The following is a 20,202-nucleotide window of genomic DNA, read 5'->3' as shown; positions in this document are numbered from 1 at the left end:
TTTATGTTGTTGACTTGTACATTTTCTAAGTAATAATTCTATTTTTTTTTACATAGATACCACCGCTTTTATGTTCCCTTCGTTTGCATACATATATATTTATATATATGTCCTCACACACACGCATGAAAAATACACTCAACTACTCAAACTCACTCACATACACACTCACAAAATGATCCCCTTTCCAGCGGCAAGCATTCCAATTATTAATGCCATTGCGGAAATATTTAAAATGCAGTTACATACGTACATAACGTACATTGAATGTAATTATGCTAAATTGTTAAATGGCTGCACTGTTATTTATATGTATTATCTTATGCTTCACTCTCATGGCCTTGTCTCTTTCTCGCACGACACATATACGTGCATATGTATGCGGATGTACATATGTATGTATATGTATATATTTTCGCATTTCTTTGGCTTTGACTCTTTTTTATCATTTACATTTCTTATACTCTGTGCCACTTTCTATTCCCATTTTGTTTTATGAAACATGCACTTCTTAAATTTAGCCGGCACTATATACTCCGCTTGCGTATCTTGCACGTACATACTTGGCGGTTTTTGCAGTAATTTTAAATTTAATTAAAATCCACGGAGCAAAAAATGTTCCAGCAAACTGCCGTTTTCTTCGCGTTTCTACGTCCGAACGTCGCGACGGAGTGTTGGCAAGCGCTTTGGAATAAGCGTTGCATTTGGTTGAGGAATTCAGCTGTTCGCAAGAGCCAAGTACGCAGCTCACACAAGCTGTTCGGATGAGATGCTGTAAGTTACATGGTTTAATTATAAATTCCATTGATATGATGATTTAATTAAATATATGATGAAAGGAACATATAAGTAATAAAATCATAAAATCTTCAGTCAATAAAGTTTATGCTTAATGACACTTGATTGACAACAAGCTGTCATTGCATAAGTATCGATATTTCCTGTTGCAAAACGAAAATTAATTTAATCTATAAATGTTTTATTCAAATAAACAGGCTTAAAATTATTAATTGTTACATGTATTAAAAAACATATATTAAAAAACTATTCAATTTCAAGTCATATAATGTCATGCTGGATAACTGTCGATATTGGCTATTGCAGAAAATACCAAGTATATATAATAGGATGTTATCGATACCAGCTAGCAAAAAGAAAAATATAATTAAATATCGCTATCGATACACGTAGCTTTTGATGCTTAGAAGTCAGCGATAATAAATTATTGTATGTTTTTGTATATAAAATGGCAACGAAATTAAATGTAAACATACGAACGCTCTTAACTAACTGTGAGGACCTGGCAAAAAGCGAGGACAACTTTTGGCGGTTGCAAAAGTTCCTCAAATCACTAGAAACGATGGTTGCCGAGCTGGCGGCAATGGAAGAGTGAGTGGACATATTATTTTGTCTGGCTGAAATAAAATATCTAAAATGCCAACCCAACCACTACTGCAACAGTCCATCGAGTGCTGCACGCATACCCAGCTATTTGGAGCGACTAGACGCGTTAAAGAAAATCACTGGCTACACGACCAACAATAATTCCAAGCCTTCCGCGCGTAGTTCCGATACAGACATTGCGCTGCAGGAAATGCGACAGCTCCAAAACACAGCCAGGCACAACGAGTTGCGTACGGAGCTGCTGCAAGGTAGGCGTCGGAGTAGATAAAGAAGCACTCAACTTTTCTCTTTCTCTCCCTCTCCCCCTTACAGATGCGGATGCACTGCGTCGCAGAAGAGTTGCTGATGATTCGGGGTCACCTGGCGAAACCACCAGCGGCGGCAACATGAACATGAACGAAGCCGTCAAGTATTACAACAATGCCCAGGAGAAGATAACTGAGCACATGCTCTCACTGACGCGCAATCTGAAGGAGCAAACGGAGACGGCGAATCGTATCATCAAAAAGGATACGGAAATTGTATCCCGTTCCTCAGGCGTGGCAGATCGCAATATCAATACACTCGGCAAAGAGGCCGAAAAGCTCGAACAGCATTCACGCAAAGCCTACAAATGTTGGCTCTGGCTGATGTTTGTATTTGTCATCGTCGTTTTTATAGGTAAGCCGGATTTGATTAGATGTGAATCTCTCTCGTCACTCATCTCTCTTTGCAGCCATGGTACTCTTCATGAAGATCATGAAGAAGAAGAAGACATAAGCGAGCTGCTCACAACTACGATTATCATAGTTCAATAGGTTATCACACTAATAGCTAATGGTGTAAACAATATGGGAGAAAATTTATTAAACGAAAGCGAGCGCAATTGGGAAACAATTTGAAAAATGTATTATTTAAACTATCTGAGAGGGTACTTTGACTATGCATGTAATGGAGTTTGTAACACTTGCGAGATTGTTTATAGAGTATATGTATATATATATACATATAGATACACATACTCTATATACATATATACATCCGATTGAAAGCTTACTTCCTTGATAATTAGTTCATACCAAGCTAAATTGTTTTCAAATATTTTTCGGTGTGTAAAAGGTAGAAGCTATATCTTGATCTAATTTTGATTTGCCTCGGCGAAGGGTATATATAAAGAAGTTCCTCTATTTTTAATAATAATTATCAAATATTGCTATAACAATTTTTCTTTTGCTTTGCAAGCATATTTAAGCTTCTTCCTCCATCGTCCCTTTATTCATATTTGTTAAGCACAAGCATTATATATATATGTATATTGTATATAGTGTATCATCATTAGTTTGTTCAATAATCTCTTGTCTCTACTCCGCCGGAATGAGTTCCGTAATGCCATTCTTTGTGATCAGCTGCAGCAGGGAACCGCTTTTGGGTCTGTCCTTGGACTGTGTCCATTTCTCAAAGAGTTCGGCGACCTCGGTAACAGGTGTCCAGCTGCTGAAGTCAGCCTTGGGCATCCACTTGCGGTTCATGGGCGTGTCTAGGGTAACAGGTAGAATGGATACAACCAGCGCATTATCGGGCAAACCGGAATTCTCGCCCGCCAGCGAGCGTGTTAGCTGATGCACTGCAGCCTTGGCCATGCCGTAGCCAATCATGCCAGGAGTGCCAGCCAGGGCAGGCTTGGCGCCGGTCAGAGCCAACAGACCACCTGTCTTCAGGTGGTGTGCAGCCAATGTGGCTGAGATGCAGCTGCTCCAAACGCTTTGCCGCCACATCAGATCTGCATTCTTGGCCAGATCTATAAAAAGGAATTACATGAGTTTTTAATTAATCTTGGGTGAGTTTTGTCGTGACTCACCTTTCTTGGCATTGCCACCTGCCCAGCCGCCGGCTACACAGATTACAGCATCCAGTTTCTGGCCAGCCAAAGATTCGCCCACCTGGCTAACCACAGAGGATTCCTGCTCCTCCCAGCTCGAATCGCGTGGCACAACAATGCTAATGTCTGCTTTGTCGTTTTCACTCAAATCAATGCTGCCAACCCACTGGAGGTCATGTCATAGAAACAATGGAAATTATTAAACAATTGCAGTTAAATAAGAAACAAAACAAAAACAATAAAAGTGAAAGGGAAACGTACAAAGTCTTTGGCTTTGAAGTGATCGACGCAGGCGGACCCGAGGGCTCCTTTCCCCCCATAGATGAAAACGCGACCTGCGGACATGATACGTGCTGCCAGTTTAACGACTTGAACGCAACTGAACTCAAGTAAGAATAACGAATTCAATTTTTAAGCTAAGCACAAATAATTCACGACTTGCTTCGCTTCGAAAATGACTCAAAAGCGACTCGTGCGAAGTTTTGCTGACTAAACTGCTGTTCGGGGTTTTTGGCCTGCAAACAAGTTTTCGTTATTGTTATTGTTGTTATAATGTTAACTCGTTAATTGACAGCTTTTTTGATTTAATTAGAATTTCAAAACAAGAATGTTAACTTTATTTGCTGCGCGAAAAGCAACAAGTGCAAAATCAATATTGTGGTATTTTTCGTTGGTATTTTAAGTTAACAGAAATGTAAATGCATAAACAGCATTCCGATTGGCAGAACAGTTCTGATGAAAATCAAAATAAAATAATAACAACTTTATAAAATATACATAACGGTCTTCATTCGCCAATCATCGAAAAATCAGAAAATGCATTTAATTTTTGTAATCCATGTTATAAGTTTAAATTAACAGATTAAATGTTAAGGAACCAGTAAATGTGGCGGCAGTCGATTTATACCCTTTTTTTAAATGAATTATTGAGTGTCATTTATATATTAATATTGAATTCAATAATTTTTGTTTATAAAGTCATCTTAGCACAATTTTTATTGATTCTTCTTAAATAATTCGTTGTTTGTGTTTATATTTAAAAATATATACTCAAATATCTGGCAGCACCATTACGCATTCACAGTGCATGGCTACGATATGCTTGAATTGCCATTCACCACGGTCAATGTACACGTACACTCACACTCACACACGTACACGTACACACAATTTTGTCGTGATTTCTTTTATTTGTTTAAAAATAATATTACAAATACTGTTAAAGTGCATAGCAAAAATGTACAAGAGTGTGTTGAGTGTTTTGCATACGTGTGCGCACAATTTGTCGCAATAGGAATAGCGAATATTCGCCAACCAAACGGAAAAGACAACAAATTGTTCGCTGAGAGAGGGAGGAGAGAGAATTTTATGCTGCGAGCGAGAGTTATTTATTTCATAAGAAATTTGTTAATCAAACTGCCAAAATGGAGCGGCGCGTAAAACTAAAGACTATTAATCCGCACATAACGTGTAAAATATGCGGTGGCTATTTCATAGATGCGACCACAGTGACCGAGTGTCTGCACACATGTGAGTTTCTTCTGCTTGCTGCTCTTTTTTTTTGCGCTAATTGCCAGTAACAGTTGAAGAGTGGGGGGAGCACGAGCACCTGCACCGGTTGCCGTTGCCGTTGCCTCTGGCGTGTGCTTTTACGCGCAGTCATGTCCAGATGAGGCTTCCAGCGGGCAGGTGATACCGTTACTCCTATACATACATTTGCTCTTGTAAGCCCTGTGTTGTGCTATATGGAGGAGATTGCCGGCTGATCGCGTGGGTGATAAAGTGTGTGTATGATGAAAGCTGGCAACGCCAAAAACTAATCCTACGCTGTTTCCCATCGTGAATGAAGAGTAAAGCAAAAATGGAACAAACTACAAAATACACACGCACACATACATATATGTAAACAAATATTTATATTTTTGCGTTTGGCATATTTTACAGTTTGCAAAAGCTGCCTGGTGAAACACTTGGAGGAAAAAAAGACATGCCCCACCTGCGACAACATTATACATCAATCACATCCGCTGCAATACATCAGCTTCGATCGCACCATGCAGGACATTGTGTACAAATTGGTGCCAAAGCTTCAAGAAGGTAAACAGAATAGAATACATTGAATTTAGCGAACTTCCTCTTAAACTGCTTCGAATTGCAGATGAGTCGCGGCGCGAACGTGATTTCTACAAGAGTCGGAATATGCCATGTCCGAAGGATATAACGCAAAATCACGATGACGACAACGAGAAGGTGATGGACGCGCATGCCGAATCCGACTTCCACCGTCTCGACGAACAGGTCAACGTGTGCCTCGAGTGTATTAGCAATAACTTTAAGAATCTGCAAAGACGCTTTATACGCTGCAGTTCGCAGGCGACGATAACGCATCTCAAAAAGCTCGTCGCTAAGAAGATACTCAACGGAATCGAAAAATATCGGGAGGTGAGATCATCGCTAGCATAACTATATTTACAATAACAATAAGTAATTGCGATAACTTATCTAATGTATTGTCCGATAACCCTGCAGATCGATATACTGTGTAATGAGGAGCTGCTGGGCAAGGATCACACGTTGAAATTTGTCTATGTGACACGTTGGCGCTTTCGAGATCCACCGTTACGGCTGCAATTTCGTCCTCGTGTCGAGCTTTAACACAAGCATATGCAAAAATGATCTATATATATATTTTTTATAATTTATTGACATAGTGCTCTATTATATATATGAATATATATTTATATATATAAATATGAATCTTAGGAGTTCCCCTAGTGTTAGTTCTCTCTAAAACGAAAACACAAAAATATGTATGTATGTGTAAATGTGCATGTATATAAAGTCGGCATAGAGTAGTCCTTAAGTTGAACGTGATTAGCATTATCCATTATCCTCGTGTGACTTTTGTTGCGACTCTGTAACGTCTGATTTAATCAAATTCAAGACCCCATCAAGAAACTTCCCTCTCCCGTTTAATAATTGCAATATTTTATGTTTTTTTTTATTATTTTTATTTGTATTTAGTTTCATGTGTATAATTTATTAATTTAATGTACAAATCAAAACACACGAATGTAAATAGCAGTTGAGTAAATAAATTTGTAATTATGTAAAGTTTAAAAAATTCAATTCGGCGCCTGCCGTTGATTCCTATAGCTAAATCGGGGATGCGGCCGGATTGGAGCGGCTCGATAGGGAAATGTTGGCCTCGGTCGTGGATACGGCGCAAAATACGGATGCGCAGGATACACAGGACGTGGTGGCAGACCATATGGCACGGCGCCATACATGGGATTGAAATGTGGACGCTGCGGCGGAGGTGGCCAAGCCTGCAAGAGGAATTTATTAATCGATGACGATCGAGCTGAGAGTTTGAGCTGGCTACTCACGTAGGCGTAGGGATAATCGGCAGCAGGCACTGGCACAGGCACCGTTATAATGCGTGGCGTTCGAGAGCGACTGCGGCTGCGGCTCCGACTGCGGCTACGGCTGCGACGTCGATTAGGCTTTGCAGCGGGTGCTGTGGCGGATTTATAGCGATTGCTACTGTGACGGCGTTCGTAGCTCCTGGACCGGCGACGTCGATGGCAGCAATTGCGTTCCGCAGAATATGAGCGAGATCTGGCACGTCTTGGCCTTCCTCTGGGTGGAGTGGTTGGGCGTGTTATCGATGTTTTCCTAAGTCGCAGATTGCGTACTCGATCACGTTCCCTTGCCTCATCCGCAAAGTATGGCACCTTCTCTTTTTCCTTCTCCTTGGGACGCGTGCGCCTCCTCGTATCTAAATGCAACACATACAAGAGAAGCTTCGTTCAGTATTTAGCTTTATATGTCGGCGTCTTTTGATACGTTTATATCCAGAATATGCTCTTTAGTACATCCTTCACTGCATTTCGCTTATCGAATATGTTGCGCGTCCTTTTTGGCTTGCCATTGTAAATCACTTTCACATTTTGTCACTAGAAAAAAAACAACAAAAACATTGTTTTTTCACATTTTGCTTAAAGAAGCCGTTGAAACACAATACAAACCTCTTGGTGAACGTGAACTGCTGTCGGCGTCCATATTGTATGCACTCACTATATCGGATACTATTTGTGCACTTGTAATTTACATATGTGCATAACGTTGCCAGGGCCAAGGTTACGTGTTGCACTAGTGCATTTTTAGTCTGCGTGCTCTGACGTCACATTTCACAATATTGCTGCTGCTAGTTATTTCCGATATTGATGTATTTTTTGAGTGGAGATGAGTCCACTTAATTTTATTAGTATATATGCTGGTATTGTTTAATATTTTATAAACACAAGAACTCTTGCATCAAATGCAATACGAGCAAAGTTGCAATCCCTAGGCGTGACACAACCTTGTTTTCTCTTAATATTGAGCCGGGCTGCACAATTGCGATGTGCGTGTACCGATTAATCGCACAGCGATGTTTTTTGTCTCCATCACAATTGAGATGTGTAAGTATCGATATATTTTATTCAATTTATTCTTAAATTTAAAAAAATATATTTAGTCCTAAATTTGTATACTCAATTCAATGAATGAAAACCTTAATGTTTTTGTCATTTTATTTTGCAAATGAGGAAGCTCGAAGATCTCTAGTGTCTTTTGATGCATGTTACCTTACGATTTTCCCTTCTTACTTCGGCTACAAAATGAAAAGAGATCAACTTGAAATAAATTATTGTAATTACAAATTTCACTACTTACGCCAACTTGCCAGTGAATTTTAGACCTCTATGCACTTTGTTCATATGATTGCGGCAATAGTCGCTTCTTGCAAAGCTTTCTGCGCAGTGGGGACACTGATAAGGACGTTCACCCGTGTGATTGCGCATATGTCTCACTAAATGTGTCTTACTTTGAAATGCTATCGGGCAAATTGTACACGCAAATGGTCGCTCGCTGCTGTGAGAATGGTTCTTGATTAGCGGCAAATTACGACTTTTCTTCTGCCGAACGGGGTATTTGGTATTCCGCTTAACCGACGTTGGTACTTGCTTTGGCAATGCGGTGACTTTGACCCTCGATTGGTTTTCAAGGTGCCATCTGGAAAGCAGTGAATAAGATTAGGGTAGGCAATGATTTGATGATTTATAAACAGAATGTCCTACCTTTTGTGCACACGTAGTAGGCTCAAATGGGCGAATTCTTTACTACAAAGTTGGCATTTATACTGTGCTGTTTCCTCCTTCCCCTGATTTACGTGCTTAGAATCTGGTTCCGTTTTTGTTTTTTCGGGCTCTTTCTTTGAGGACCACGAGTTGTTCGTGCGCCTTTCCAACAGCTGTCGATAGTTCTCCTCGCACTTGCGCTTAAATCTGTACGCATTTTGAGCGCTTCGGACGCAACTCATGCAGATTTGTTGCGGTAGTCCATCATTGATTTTGATGTGGCAATCAGCACATGCGTTTAGCATATCCGCCAGGCTGGGCTCTGGTTGGCCATTTTGACTTTCCTCCCGCACAGCGAAAATGCCCACCAGCGTATTAGATGCATTCAAACATATGCGACAAATCTCTGTATCCATGTGTTGAAACTTTTGTTTTGGCGTTGGACCCAATGTTTAGTGATCACAAAATGTATAAATGTATCGATAGTTCTTGAGTCTATCTCCATGTCATTCCATGAAAACAGAAGACAAAAAAATAAAACAAACATATGGACTATCTTAGGAAAAATATTTCTTTAATTTAAGTATTAAATATCTATATTGAATGCTTAATAATAATATAGATAAATAGTCTAATTAATTTGTATCATAGATACAAATGCATATGATGGAAAATTGCACTAACGTCCTTGATTTGGTATTTGCACTCACCAGAGAAGTTAGTGGTATTGGTGTTGGTATTTCCTGTTTGCCACCCTGGTGATCCTGATCACGCATATATCGATAGCTCCCCCAATCATATCAAACATGCATATCGATAAGAAATCAATAGATCACATTTGTTAAAAGAATAATTATTTATTTTCAACATTGAATAACATTTAAAATATATTATATATCAATTAAATGTGTAGTAATACATATTATATATTTTTTTCTCTTTTCAACTATTTCGATGCTTTGAATACATTCATTTTAAATGCTTAGGTATTGATTGAAATTGAGGTGGTTAGTTTTTCAACAGATTTTTAGTTTTCTCTTCTTTTTTCTGATTTAAATTTTGGCGGTACTTTAGTCACAAGGCAATCCGTTACGTTTGGTCATGGCACAATTATTGAGTGCTTACTAGATTCATATAAGAATATATATATAAGATAATTAATAATTGATCGTGCCAGAAATGCAGTTTTTTCTTTTTTTGTTGAAAATAGAATTATATAATCATTCTAAAAAATCCGTACGTTCGAGTACTTAATAATATTAAATTAAAGTAATTTGTTGCAAAAAATGTTCAATTTCTAATACAAATATAAAGAAACATTTGCTTTATATAAATACATTTTTTGTCTTGGTTTTTGTTGTTGTTGTTTTTAAATAGAGGAATGCCGGAACGGAAGATGTTTTCATTTTTGTTTTGGCTTTATTGCGGAATGTGAGTGAGAGCGATAGGAAGTACGAGTGTGAGTGATTCTACATGTGTCGAGTGTTGCCGAAGTTAATGCCCGACTGGGTGGCGCCCTTATTGGAGCCGTACTGTAGGGAGATAACATTCTGGCCGGCACGCAGCTGCTCCTCGCTGAAGTTGCGCACATTCTTGTCCGCCTCCTTGGGGCCAATCGATGGCTTGTTGAAGTTGGAGGCCTACATCGAGAGAATTATCATTAGTAAGTTGTGATATAAATACCTTTAAAGCCTTGCTTACCTTGCGACCCAGCGACTGCAAGCAGATGACAACAGAATTGAGATTCTGTCGCTCCCAGAGATCGACACTCTGGAAAGTCTCCTGTGTGGGCACACCGAAGTTCTTGGCACACTCGAGGAAAGCCGAAATGTTCTCCATGCACTTGAAGGCCATTTTGCTCTCGTTAACCTTCTTGATGGATCCGGGCTGTAGGGAATTGGCCAGCTTGCACAGGATCACGCCATCCTTGAGCACCTCAAAAAAGTTGTCCGTATCGCCCGATGTGTTGATGGGCTCACCTGTCACAGCCTTAATCCATTCCAGCGACTCCTGTGCCAGCTCCTCACTGTACTTGGAATTTATCTGTAAGGAGCGTAGTGGAGTGGATAATATCCTTTAGTATGTATAACTTATAACTTAGCAATATATCCAGCGTAACCTTTGATTGATACATAATGTTCCACACTCAACTAAAGCCGTTTCACAAATGAAATCATATAAAGAGTCCCATATATAGAGTTCTTTTCGTTATCTGGGGCTATATATTGCAGATAGTCCGCCTATCGTTAATTGGATCGTAAACATTCGAGCTCATGACCATAATTCAAGTTTGGTTAAGGATAAGATTGCAGTTTCCGAGACAACGGGCGCTCCCAAAAATAAAACCCCTAATATATGTTTTTCTATCTTGAGCTATCTATAAAATAGAAGAACGAAAAATGCTACAAAATTTTGATTGTATATCAAATTTACCCATGCACTTGTACTTGCATGCGCCCTGGAGTCATAAAGAATATGTTATCGGTCGATAAAATGGTTTTTGTTTCAATATAGTAGAAGTCTAGATATATTGCATACAAGTTGGGGTCCAATTACGAACTAAATTGAAATCCAGTTTCAGTTGTAAGAAGTAAAGCACTTGTATACTATATAGTATGCTATATATATACCCGCTGTATTAGAATATATCAGCTCTGTATAACAATTGTAAATATAGCTAAAATTTTCATCAATGTGAATAGTCTTGCTACAAGTTTCCATTTATTATAGATACTTAGCTCAAATGAACTTCATAATTAAATAAAGTGAAGCTCATTTATGTATCAGCACATGTCTCAGGAGAATTGTGAATAGAGTCACGTTCTCAATCTCTCTCTCTATCTAAATGCATAACCATATTTGCCTATGTTGCGCTGCTGTTGCCGTTTTAGCTTTTTTTCTTTTTATACAATTTTCGTATCTCTGTTTTGGCCATATAAAGCGCTAAAGCTTAAGCGCCAGCTGTTTGGGCGTCCTTCGCACCGTTTTGGCTCATAATCGAGGCCCACTTGTTGAGCGTTATTGGAGTGGACATGCGAAAAAATAACAGAAACAATCGAAAACCACAAAAGTTGTCAATTGGTTTGCGTGTTAAGTTTCCATTTGACAATAACTGTGGGAGGAAGGGAGAGGGAGGGAGTGTGTGTGGGTGAGAGAGAGATAGGTGTCACTTAGCACTCAGTTATTAGTTTTAGATTTATTTGAATTGCTGTCTGCTAACTGATTTGAGATTAGCGGGAATTCTATTAGTAAGGGTACTCCCACAATTGCTCTCTCTTTCTCTCCTTTCTCCGTCTGTTGTTTCTATTAAAATAAATGATCTCACAAACATTGTCGTCAATTGGTTGTTTTGTCCCTTTGATTGCGTTGCATTTTTTTTTTTTTGCAATTGCTGAGAAGAATGTGAAAGAGTAAAAGAGAGCAAACGCTGATTGCTGCTCGCTTTGTTTGCTCATCACGTGTTCCCCCTGTACGAGGCGCCTGCAATTGGAGCGTTGCATAAATGAAGGTGAATGCACTGTGAGACTATCGAATGCTCACTGTAGTAGTTGTTCCTCATAGCGATAAGCAAATTTTATGAGCTGCGCAGAAGAAGAAGGAAAAGTTATGTGCTGATCAAGAAGCCGATATGCAGATAGACACAGGCCATAAAAATGTAAATCAATGAAATAGTATTGTTTTTTATGTCTTTGTCAACAGCTCGCCATGCTCTTGATATGCTCTGTAAAATAGACACTTGAAAGGGGTATGACGGGTAGCAGAAGATGTTTATGTAGGCAATTTAAATACATTCTATTAGAGAGAGATATAGCAGAGATTGCCTTCATTTTCAGCTAAATCGATAAATATCGATATAGAAGTAATTTGCTTACAATTTATTTGAAGGCTAAAGTATGTCATATGAGTAGCTGGTTTTTTAGTATAGCACATTACGTTTTTATAGTTCGTACGTTATCTTAACGATAAATCGATTATTTGATAACTTCATCAAGCTTTTAGCATATACATACGAAAGTTTATGAAAGCTATAAATACCAGCAATTTGGGTTTTAGTAATCTCTTTGGTGTTCTCCTACACCAAGTTTCAATTGATTATCGAAATTCGCGTTAACAACAGCAATTATCGATACAGTTATTAAAACACGCTAAAGCTTAATTGAAAACTGCAAAATTTTGGCAAAGAGCGTTTCACACTCATTTGGGACGGGTCATTAGAAAAAACTGTTGACCCCGAAAAGAAAGCTGAAACTGAAGCCGAAGAAAAGAATCTGAAAATAATTTAACAATCGGTCGGAGCAATGGCTCAATTTATCATGTTTTGTGTGTGATTTTTCAAAAACAATTAATAAGAATTTCTATTGATTGACATTTTCTCGAGACAAACCACAGTGATGATCATAATCATGTTGATGATGATGAAGATAATTATGCTGATGGTATCTGGCAGATAAAATGACGCCCGCGAGGCGTTATGCATAAATTTTGGGCTGAAAAAAGCTTAGTTTATAGCAGAGATTCTCTGGCGAGACGGTCTTTCGATTCATAAATATTATATATATGAATATAAATATACATATATATATGTATATAGCTATATATATACTCATTTACATAGACATAAATAAAATAGCCGTTAAGAGTCTAATCAATGCGCTCGATTTCTGGCACATTTGCGGTCTCTCCATAAATATTTATATACACTCATGATGAAAATAATAAGTACACCCAAAAATTTTTGAAGATTCTGTCATAACTAATTAATTTTTGATATTTTTGAAAAAAAATCGATGGTAACTTTAAGAGAGCAATCTGGCAATATGATGCATGCCAAAAAAAAAATTATATTTCCCCCTAAATTCATAGTAGTCACAATAAACTGAAATGGGCCTGCTGAAAATAATAGGTACACTCCATTACTTCAGCCCGAAAAAAAAAGTTTAGAATAAGAATGATTTCTTTTATTGTTGTAAAATAGTAGGTAACCTTCCTACAGATGTTTGATGTAAAAAAAATGATCAATATCATATGAAGATGGGTCGAAATATTAATTGTTCGAGTCAGGAACGCATAATTGCTAAAAACCTTCGAAGGAATGGCAAACTTTTGCGTGAAATTGCGAAACTGATGAACAGATCTCTTAACGTTGTGCAAAATGCTTTAAAGATGCACAATAAAAAGAGAACACGTGGAAGTCCATCGAAAACCACACTAGAACGGGACCGACGCATTATAAGGATTGCAACTTTTCCGACCCTTTCAAATCTTCAAAGGTCATTGCTTCCGCAATAGATAATATTATTAATGCTTCTTCAATTAGGAAATGACTACATATGGCTAAACTATCAGGTCGTATCGAAAAAATGGTTGAAATCGATGCGCACCAAAAATTTTATGATGATGCAAAATTTTGCTAAAGACCACATCACCTGGGAAGGATCTGAAAGTAAAAAAAAAGTGGCGTATTATCCTATTTAACGACGAAACCAAAATTTGCCATTATAGAAATGACTATTCCATGCATGTAAGACTTCTTACAGGTAAAGAATTCGATCCTCGCTACACAAAAAAATAGTGAAGCATGTCGGTGGAAACATTATGGTGTGGGGCTGCTTCTGTATCGTCTGATTTTCCTAATATCTGGCGTTATGAGAGTAGCAGACTACAGAGATATTTTCGAAAATATAATGTTACCATATGCTGAGGATAACATGCCTCTGCGCTAGGTTTGACAACAAGATAACGGCCCGAGACACTCGTCTACAATAGAATAAGCTTGGCTCGAGGTTAGTAAGGTGGACACTCTCGCTTGGCCCAGTCATTCTCCTGATCTGAATCCAACCGAAAACGTGTGTAGTGCATTGATAAAGCAGATGGTAAAGAAAAAGTGTGACATTAAACGCCAAATAATGGACTGTGTCCAAGAAACCTGGAGGAAGATTACGAACGGGACCTGCCAAGCTTTAAATAGGAGTATGACCAATCAGATACAAAATTTGTATGAAAATAAAAGAGGATATACAGGATATTGATCCAAAAATATAATAGCAAAAGATTTTGAATGATTTGAAAATCAAAAAATTAAATACATCTTACGAAAGTAAAGTGTACCTATTATTTTTGTCAAGCACAAAAAGCTCCATTTTTGTTTATTTGTTTGTAACTTTTAAAAAAATAAAATTTTTTTTCCAAATTTATGTATTTACATTAATATATACCTAATACACAAATGTGCATTTAAATTTTCATGTTAAGAGCAGTAGAAAAAATGTTTTGCTAAACTAAACTCAAAAAAGTTTAATTTTAAGGGGTGTACCTATTATTTTCATCATGAGTGTACATATTTATAAATATATCTATCTTTCGCTCGATCTATCTATTTCTTACTTTTGTCTGGAATTTTGGAATTTGGAATTGGCTAACATGACTTACAACTTGGCTTAGAGCGCAACAACAATAACAACAATAAGTTAGCAAATTGAAAGGTAAACAAAAATTCAACAATAAAGCACAGGCCAGATGTGTCCGACTAGCAGATACACTGAAACGCTTAATATACATCTATAAATAAGCAAACGTACACGCCTCTACTATTTGAAGACAAGTAAGGATTCGGTTAGAATCTCGGAATGTATCCAATTTTTCTATCAGGAATCTATCTATTACATATGTATGTACCTAGCCGTTATACCCATTTTAAGCGTTCGCAGGGTAGAAACATGTCTACGAGTGTATATTTTAGGCTCTGCTTCTTTCTTTTTACTTTTTTTTTTTCTTATTTACAAAAATATTTAATGAGTCAGCAGCCTCCGATAATTCAGCTGGTTCTTTTTTTTTTTTTTTTGCTCTATGAGAGGTCGTCACGAAATTCGACGACAACTTTATAATGTTGCTCTGTATAAGGTACAGTTAGTAACTGAAATACATACCCACATATGAATATGATGTATATATACCACATTCATGTACATATGTGTGTATGCATGTATGTTTGTATATGCAAAGCTCTAGAACGTGAGTTTTGCCTTATCGTAAAAGAGAGTGCAAAATAAACGTCTGTATGTATTTAGCTCATATTTATACGAAATTTAATGGAGAGGATGTCACAATGGAATTTTTGCTTATCAACAACGTTGTGATTGCACTCAACAAAATTATATATATACATATATATGTATATTTATAAAAATACATTCTTAAGAGACTAGGCCATGGTTCTGTGTCTCCCATTGGTCAACGGCCCAAAGTTGTTAAAGCACAGTTATAATAGTTGCCCTAAAATGGCCACTGCGCATGCGAGCCAGCGCTACATACACTGCTCAAAACGAGCGAAGAATTTCTAAAATGTTTATTATAGAAAGAAAATTTCAAAATAGGCAAACAGTTTCTAGAGTTTTTTGTATAGAGAGGTATAAGATGATTATTCTCAACTTAAACAATTTGTATACACAATGTAAAATCTAAGCAACCAAAGATGATCCTATCTAAATTTCTTAGCTTGGTGGTGCTTTCCAGTTCCATTTAGTTTTGTATGTGCCGGAGTGTATGTGGCAGTTGACACTGACATTGATGTACAGCTCGAAACGCATGGGTTGGGTACTCGCTACTGGGTCTGTGGGTCAGTTGATAAATTAAGCGCGATTACGCGCAATTACAGAGCAGCGCGACAATGCGTAACATCTGCGGGAAACTAATTAATTTTAACAGTATTTTTATTTTGATGAAGTTGCTTGATTGTGGTTATACCGTACAGGTTTGTTATGGGTGTCTTGTTTTTTTTTTTTTTTTGGTGCCTGCACGCAAGTCGCATTAGCGTTAGCCAAGCCTGAAAGCCTCTTCATTAGCTCAAAGAGCTTTTAGTTAAATTAAAAGTGTTTGCATACAATTCGCCCTTCCTCTCTAGCTCGCCCTCTCTCTGTCACACATAAGCCTCAGCCTTGCCTTGTGCTCAAGCGAAGCTGCGGGCAAAGGAAACCAGACTCAAGCCTAAAGCTGCAACACCCACCACCACTACTACGATTGCAGTGCAAAAGCAAATAATAATAACAGTTATTTTAGCTTAGTCATACGTAGAACACGCTTTTACGAATGCCCTGCCGTTTTAATTTGCAAGCTGTTTAATGTTTAGGCAAACAATTCACAGCTGTTTTCTTTAGTGCCCAAAGTGCATATACCCGCTGCTCATCAATTGTAATAGGTAATTGCGAACAGACAACTGTTAGACACAACTGTTAAGCACAGACAGATAGAGCAACAAGGAGTTGTACATATGTACATACATATGCATGTATGTAAGCATGTATGATTGGAAGGGAGTGCTTTCTGTCGCATAAATCTAACAGAGGCTGACGCAAGTTTCCGTTTCAGAAGACGCTCGTAGTGTGTAAAAGTCTTGCTCGTTCTCTCTCTCTCTCTCTCTAACCCTCTCTCGATTAGTTATGATTAGCGTGGCAACGGATCATTGCGTAATGAATTTTTTTTAGGGATCAGAGGATGATGTCATTATTGAAAATCGAAAATCAACAGTTGACGCATAAAGCTTAAAAGAAACAAAACAAAAGACCCAGCTTGTGCCTGTGTGTGTGTTGATGCGCGTATGATTGTGGGCGTGTTTGTATGCGAATGTGATTTAGTTACGTGCAAAATGAGCGATGCTTTAAAATAAACAACAACAAAAACGAAAAACCGATTGGCAAATCTGTTCACCAGCTGCGGTTTTTTTTATTTCCGAATTCGATTTCGCTTTCTTTTCGATGTGTCATGCCTGCCGGTCGATGACAATTACAAAGCATTGCGGGTGACCGATATCTGAGCGAAAACGAAAAATATACCAAAATAGAGCAACAAAAACAAAAGCACTCGAGCTTTGAATACCGCAAGCAAAATAAACGAGGTCAATTATGTGACTGATTTTAACTGTTGTTTTACGATATTTTTTACATTTTGTTTTGCTAAAGTGTAAACATTGCAAAAGACAGCACAGTGGTACACAATAGCGTTAAAACTGTATCATTATATATCCGTATTTTTTTTGAATGTATTTGTATGTTACATATACATATGCATATGTGTATGTATAGGTCTAACAAAATTGAGTACAAGCTCTTTTATTATGTTTTTGGCGATCTCCGAGTTTCACCGGAAATTCAAACAACAATTTGATTTATGATTCGGTTGAGTTTTGCCATCACTTTTTATGGCTTATCTGAAAATGTATGACTACAATTATGATTCGTAGTACTGTACATAGGTACATAACTATAGTTCTTTTTTTCTTTTTTTATAACAACAGACCTAGAAGAGCTCGACAAGTTCCATTTGGTAAACTGATACGGCGGGGAACCTGCTTGCGGATGTATTAATGTGACCATATCTATGTTAGCATGTGTATAGGTGTCCAAGCGTGAGTGTGGGTGTGTGTGTATGCGTGCGGGTTCCAGTGATTACTATAGGTACGTACGGAATGGGCGAACAGACAAGCGAACGACTAATTAATGGCTACATGGTCAAAGAGGTGTGGGGTCGAGGGGCGTAAGGGTTACACTTAGGGTATGTCTAGAAAGCGGAATCGAAGAAGAGGAAGTGGAGGAACGTAGGGAACGGACTGTTGCGCCTTCAATAATAGTTACTCGATTTTTGCTGAAATTTGAGTCGTTGCCATAAAAGTACACAAAAATAACTGCCAACCGACTCTACATACACACACACACATGCATACTCACTCTCACATAGATAGACAGTCAAATGGACAAACAATTTTTTAAAAGTTGATTCAGCGGCATGTTGTTTTTGTTTGCTTATACCACACACACACACACACACACACACACACACACACACACACACGAACACAAACTCATTTCCACACTTAAGTGCGGCGCGCATGTGTGTTAGTGCGTCAAAAGGTGCTATCGCTACGTGGGGCGCTTTAGATACACTTGTTTAAAGTATGCCTATTTTGTCACTAAATATGTAACTTGGTATACATATATGTACATACAAATATATATCATACATTCATATATGGTTACACGTTAAACAAATAAGTAGATCAACGGAAAATAGCTTTATATTATATTTCCAGCAAGCTGCCATATCGATCCATTTCAATGGAACGAATCAAAGTCAAAAACAAGGGCATTCAAAGTTCGACAACTTGTTCACACATAACTTTCTTTCGGCTTCTTTAATATATATATTTTTTTCATTTTTGAAGTTAACGAAGACGGGCAGCTGGCAGGCAGGCAGGCAGCCCAATGACATCATCGCGCTCTCTCGCTCCTGCGAAGCCGTTGATCGCGGCGAAAAACAACCAAGAGGAAACATAATAAAGGGGGCTGCGGCGCGGCGCAACGAGCCACGCGGCATATGAAGGAGAGACGCTAAGGGAAATGTCCCTCCAGTTGTCGTTCTCGTTGTCTGTTCTGTTTGACCAATGCTGTAACTGAATACATTGTTTTCGTAGCTGGCGTCCATTAGTGGATTGCACTTAATCCGTTCCCTCTTCCCCTTCCTCACCCTCTCTGTCACTCTCTCTCTTTCGTTCTCCACATACCATATACAATTTCAAATTTCACTCACGTCGCAGGGACAGTGCATTGCGTAATTGCCACGGGGAACGCGGGGGGAATGGCGACACTGGGATACATGTAAGCCCAGTTCCGCATATATCTGTATGTATACCATGCCTACATATGTAAATTGCAGTAAATAAGCGTCACTAATGTCAAATTAGTTTAAAAGAGAAAGAGAATGCAAGCACAAGCGAGGGCCGCACTGTGATTGCTGCGATCCCTTTTGCTCTCTGCATTGTAATTTGGCACCCATGAAGCCCATTGAGCAATCAAGAATTAGAGAGTGAGAGAGAGAGAGAGATGAAATTGTGCTCAGCTGCAGCTGAACGAAGCCTGACAAAGCATTGTTTCAAGTGCAAACAATTGCCTAATTGAATTTCAACTCAAACTTTAACTTTAGAAATTACGCATGCATGGCCACACACACTTAGATACACTCGCACACTCATACAGAGTCATGCATACTTAAAGATGACTTATCATCGCGAACTGCAAATTGGGAATGAGGTCATCTCTAAGACCATTTTTAGCCTGAATTTTGGCGCGCGAGAAAAGACGCAACTCGGCTCCAAATGCCCAAATAAAGGCATTGCAGCTTAACAGTCACACACACTAACACACATGCATGCATATAATATTATGTTTTTTGGCAAAAATTTGGTTACCTTGCGCTGCGCTTCGGCAGCAAAGCCACTCTTTGGAGCACGATTCGAAGACATGTTAATGTTTGTTGTTGTTGTTATTGTAGCTGCTGCTGGATTTTTGGTTGGAAACGGGTTTGCAGGGTGTGTTGCGTTACGTTTTTGGTCGAAAAAAGTAGCTTAACGTTGCACTCTGGCCAATGGAATGTTTATCACAAATTGGTAATATATATATATATGTTTATATTTCCACGTTGCGTACAACACACGTCCGCTCGTAACAAATACTAAAAGCGCTTTGAGCGTGACATGCCAACAGCCAAAACCAAGAAAACTTGAAGCCATTAACAGCGCTGTTGTTAATGTTAACAGTACCAGCCGGTGAGAGACACAATAACAGAACGAGGAGCGTAAAACAGTTTTAATGAGCCGCTCTCAAAAGCTCTCGAGCTCAGCTGCTGCTGTTGATGATGATGTCATAATGCACATGTTATCGCAGCTAACGGCTGTTCGAATGTTTTTTTTACTTATGACATTTAAAGTAAAACGAATAGTTATTAGTAATAGCACTAACCAGTGGTAATAAATAGTTTGTGCTTTCATGC

The 20,202-nt window shown here is 38.4% G+C and overlaps 6 protein-coding genes across 7 annotated transcripts; 2 read left to right on the top strand and 4 right to left on the bottom strand.

Annotated features, from left to right (window-relative positions):
- Positions 1 to 1,090: 1,090 nt before the first annotated feature.
- On the top strand, positions 1,091 to 2,280 carry Use1 (Vesicle transport protein Use1). Its single transcript, XM_018005447.2, has 4 exons — positions 1,091 to 1,389; positions 1,462 to 1,652; positions 1,717 to 2,064; positions 2,120 to 2,280. Exons 1-4 carry the CDS (start codon positions 1,247 to 1,249, stop codon positions 2,161 to 2,163), a joined length of 726 nt encoding a protein of 241 aa, XP_017860936.1. The 5' UTR covers positions 1,091 to 1,246; the 3' UTR covers positions 2,164 to 2,280.
- Positions 2,281 to 2,605: 325 nt separating this feature from the next.
- Positions 2,606 to 3,929, bottom strand: Dhpr (dihydropteridine reductase). Its single transcript, XM_018005448.2, has 3 exons — positions 3,524 to 3,929; positions 3,242 to 3,428; positions 2,606 to 3,181 (listed from the first exon to the last, which is right to left on the bottom strand). The coding sequence occupies exons 1-3, from the start codon at positions 3,605 to 3,607 to the stop codon at positions 2,745 to 2,747; spliced, it is 708 nt and encodes a 235-aa protein (XP_017860937.1). The 5' UTR covers positions 3,608 to 3,929; the 3' UTR covers positions 2,606 to 2,744.
- Positions 3,930 to 4,373: 444 nt separating this feature from the next.
- Positions 4,374 to 6,386, top strand: l(3)73Ah (polycomb group ring finger 3-like lethal (3) 73Ah). The gene is made up of 4 exons (XM_018005449.2): positions 4,374 to 4,792; positions 5,207 to 5,359; positions 5,421 to 5,704; positions 5,792 to 6,386. The coding sequence occupies exons 1-4, from the start codon at positions 4,687 to 4,689 to the stop codon at positions 5,915 to 5,917; spliced, it is 669 nt and encodes a 222-aa protein (XP_017860938.1). The 5' UTR covers positions 4,374 to 4,686; the 3' UTR covers positions 5,918 to 6,386.
- A 1-nt stretch (position 6,387) lies between these two features.
- Positions 6,388 to 7,637, bottom strand: tra (transformer). Its single transcript, XM_018005451.2, has 3 exons — positions 7,294 to 7,637; positions 6,652 to 7,043; positions 6,388 to 6,591 (listed from the first exon to the last, which is right to left on the bottom strand). The coding sequence occupies exons 1-3, from the start codon at positions 7,325 to 7,327 to the stop codon at positions 6,388 to 6,390; spliced, it is 630 nt and encodes a 209-aa protein (XP_017860940.2). The 5' UTR covers positions 7,328 to 7,637.
- An 82-nt stretch (positions 7,638 to 7,719) lies between these two features.
- LOC108612530 (zinc finger protein Paris-like) lies at positions 7,720 to 8,874 on the bottom strand. The gene is made up of 3 exons (XM_018005446.2): positions 8,386 to 8,874; positions 7,982 to 8,320; positions 7,720 to 7,919 (listed from the first exon to the last, which is right to left on the bottom strand). The coding sequence occupies exons 1-3, from the start codon at positions 8,799 to 8,801 to the stop codon at positions 7,895 to 7,897; spliced, it is 780 nt and encodes a 259-aa protein (XP_017860935.2). The 5' UTR covers positions 8,802 to 8,874; the 3' UTR covers positions 7,720 to 7,894.
- A 348-nt stretch (positions 8,875 to 9,222) lies between these two features.
- Chd64 (transgelin calponin-3) lies at positions 9,223 to 19,908 on the bottom strand. Of its 2 annotated transcripts, none has more exons than XM_018005455.2 (3): positions 19,622 to 19,908; positions 10,087 to 10,428; positions 9,223 to 10,025 (listed from the first exon to the last, which is right to left on the bottom strand). In XM_018005455.2, exons 1-3 carry the CDS (start codon positions 19,673 to 19,675, stop codon positions 9,855 to 9,857), a joined length of 567 nt encoding a protein of 188 aa, XP_017860944.1. In that variant the 5' UTR covers positions 19,676 to 19,908; the 3' UTR covers positions 9,223 to 9,854. The 2 variants fall into 2 exon arrangements, with proteins under 2 accessions (XP_017860944.1, XP_017860945.1); XM_018005456.2 differs by lacking the exon at positions 19,622 to 19,908 and adding an exon at positions 10,505 to 10,659.
- Between the last annotated feature and the right edge of the window lie 294 nt (positions 19,909 to 20,202).

The sequence above is a fragment of the Drosophila arizonae genome, chromosome 4, assembly GCF_054131065.1.
Source record: "Drosophila arizonae isolate 15081-1271.41 chromosome 4, UAZ_ARI_1.0, whole genome shotgun sequence".
NCBI classification, from domain to species: Eukaryota; Metazoa; Arthropoda; class Insecta; order Diptera; family Drosophilidae; genus Drosophila; species Drosophila arizonae.
The sequence above is the reverse complement of the archived record's forward strand: the minus strand, read 5'-3'. Positions and strand labels throughout refer to the sequence as shown.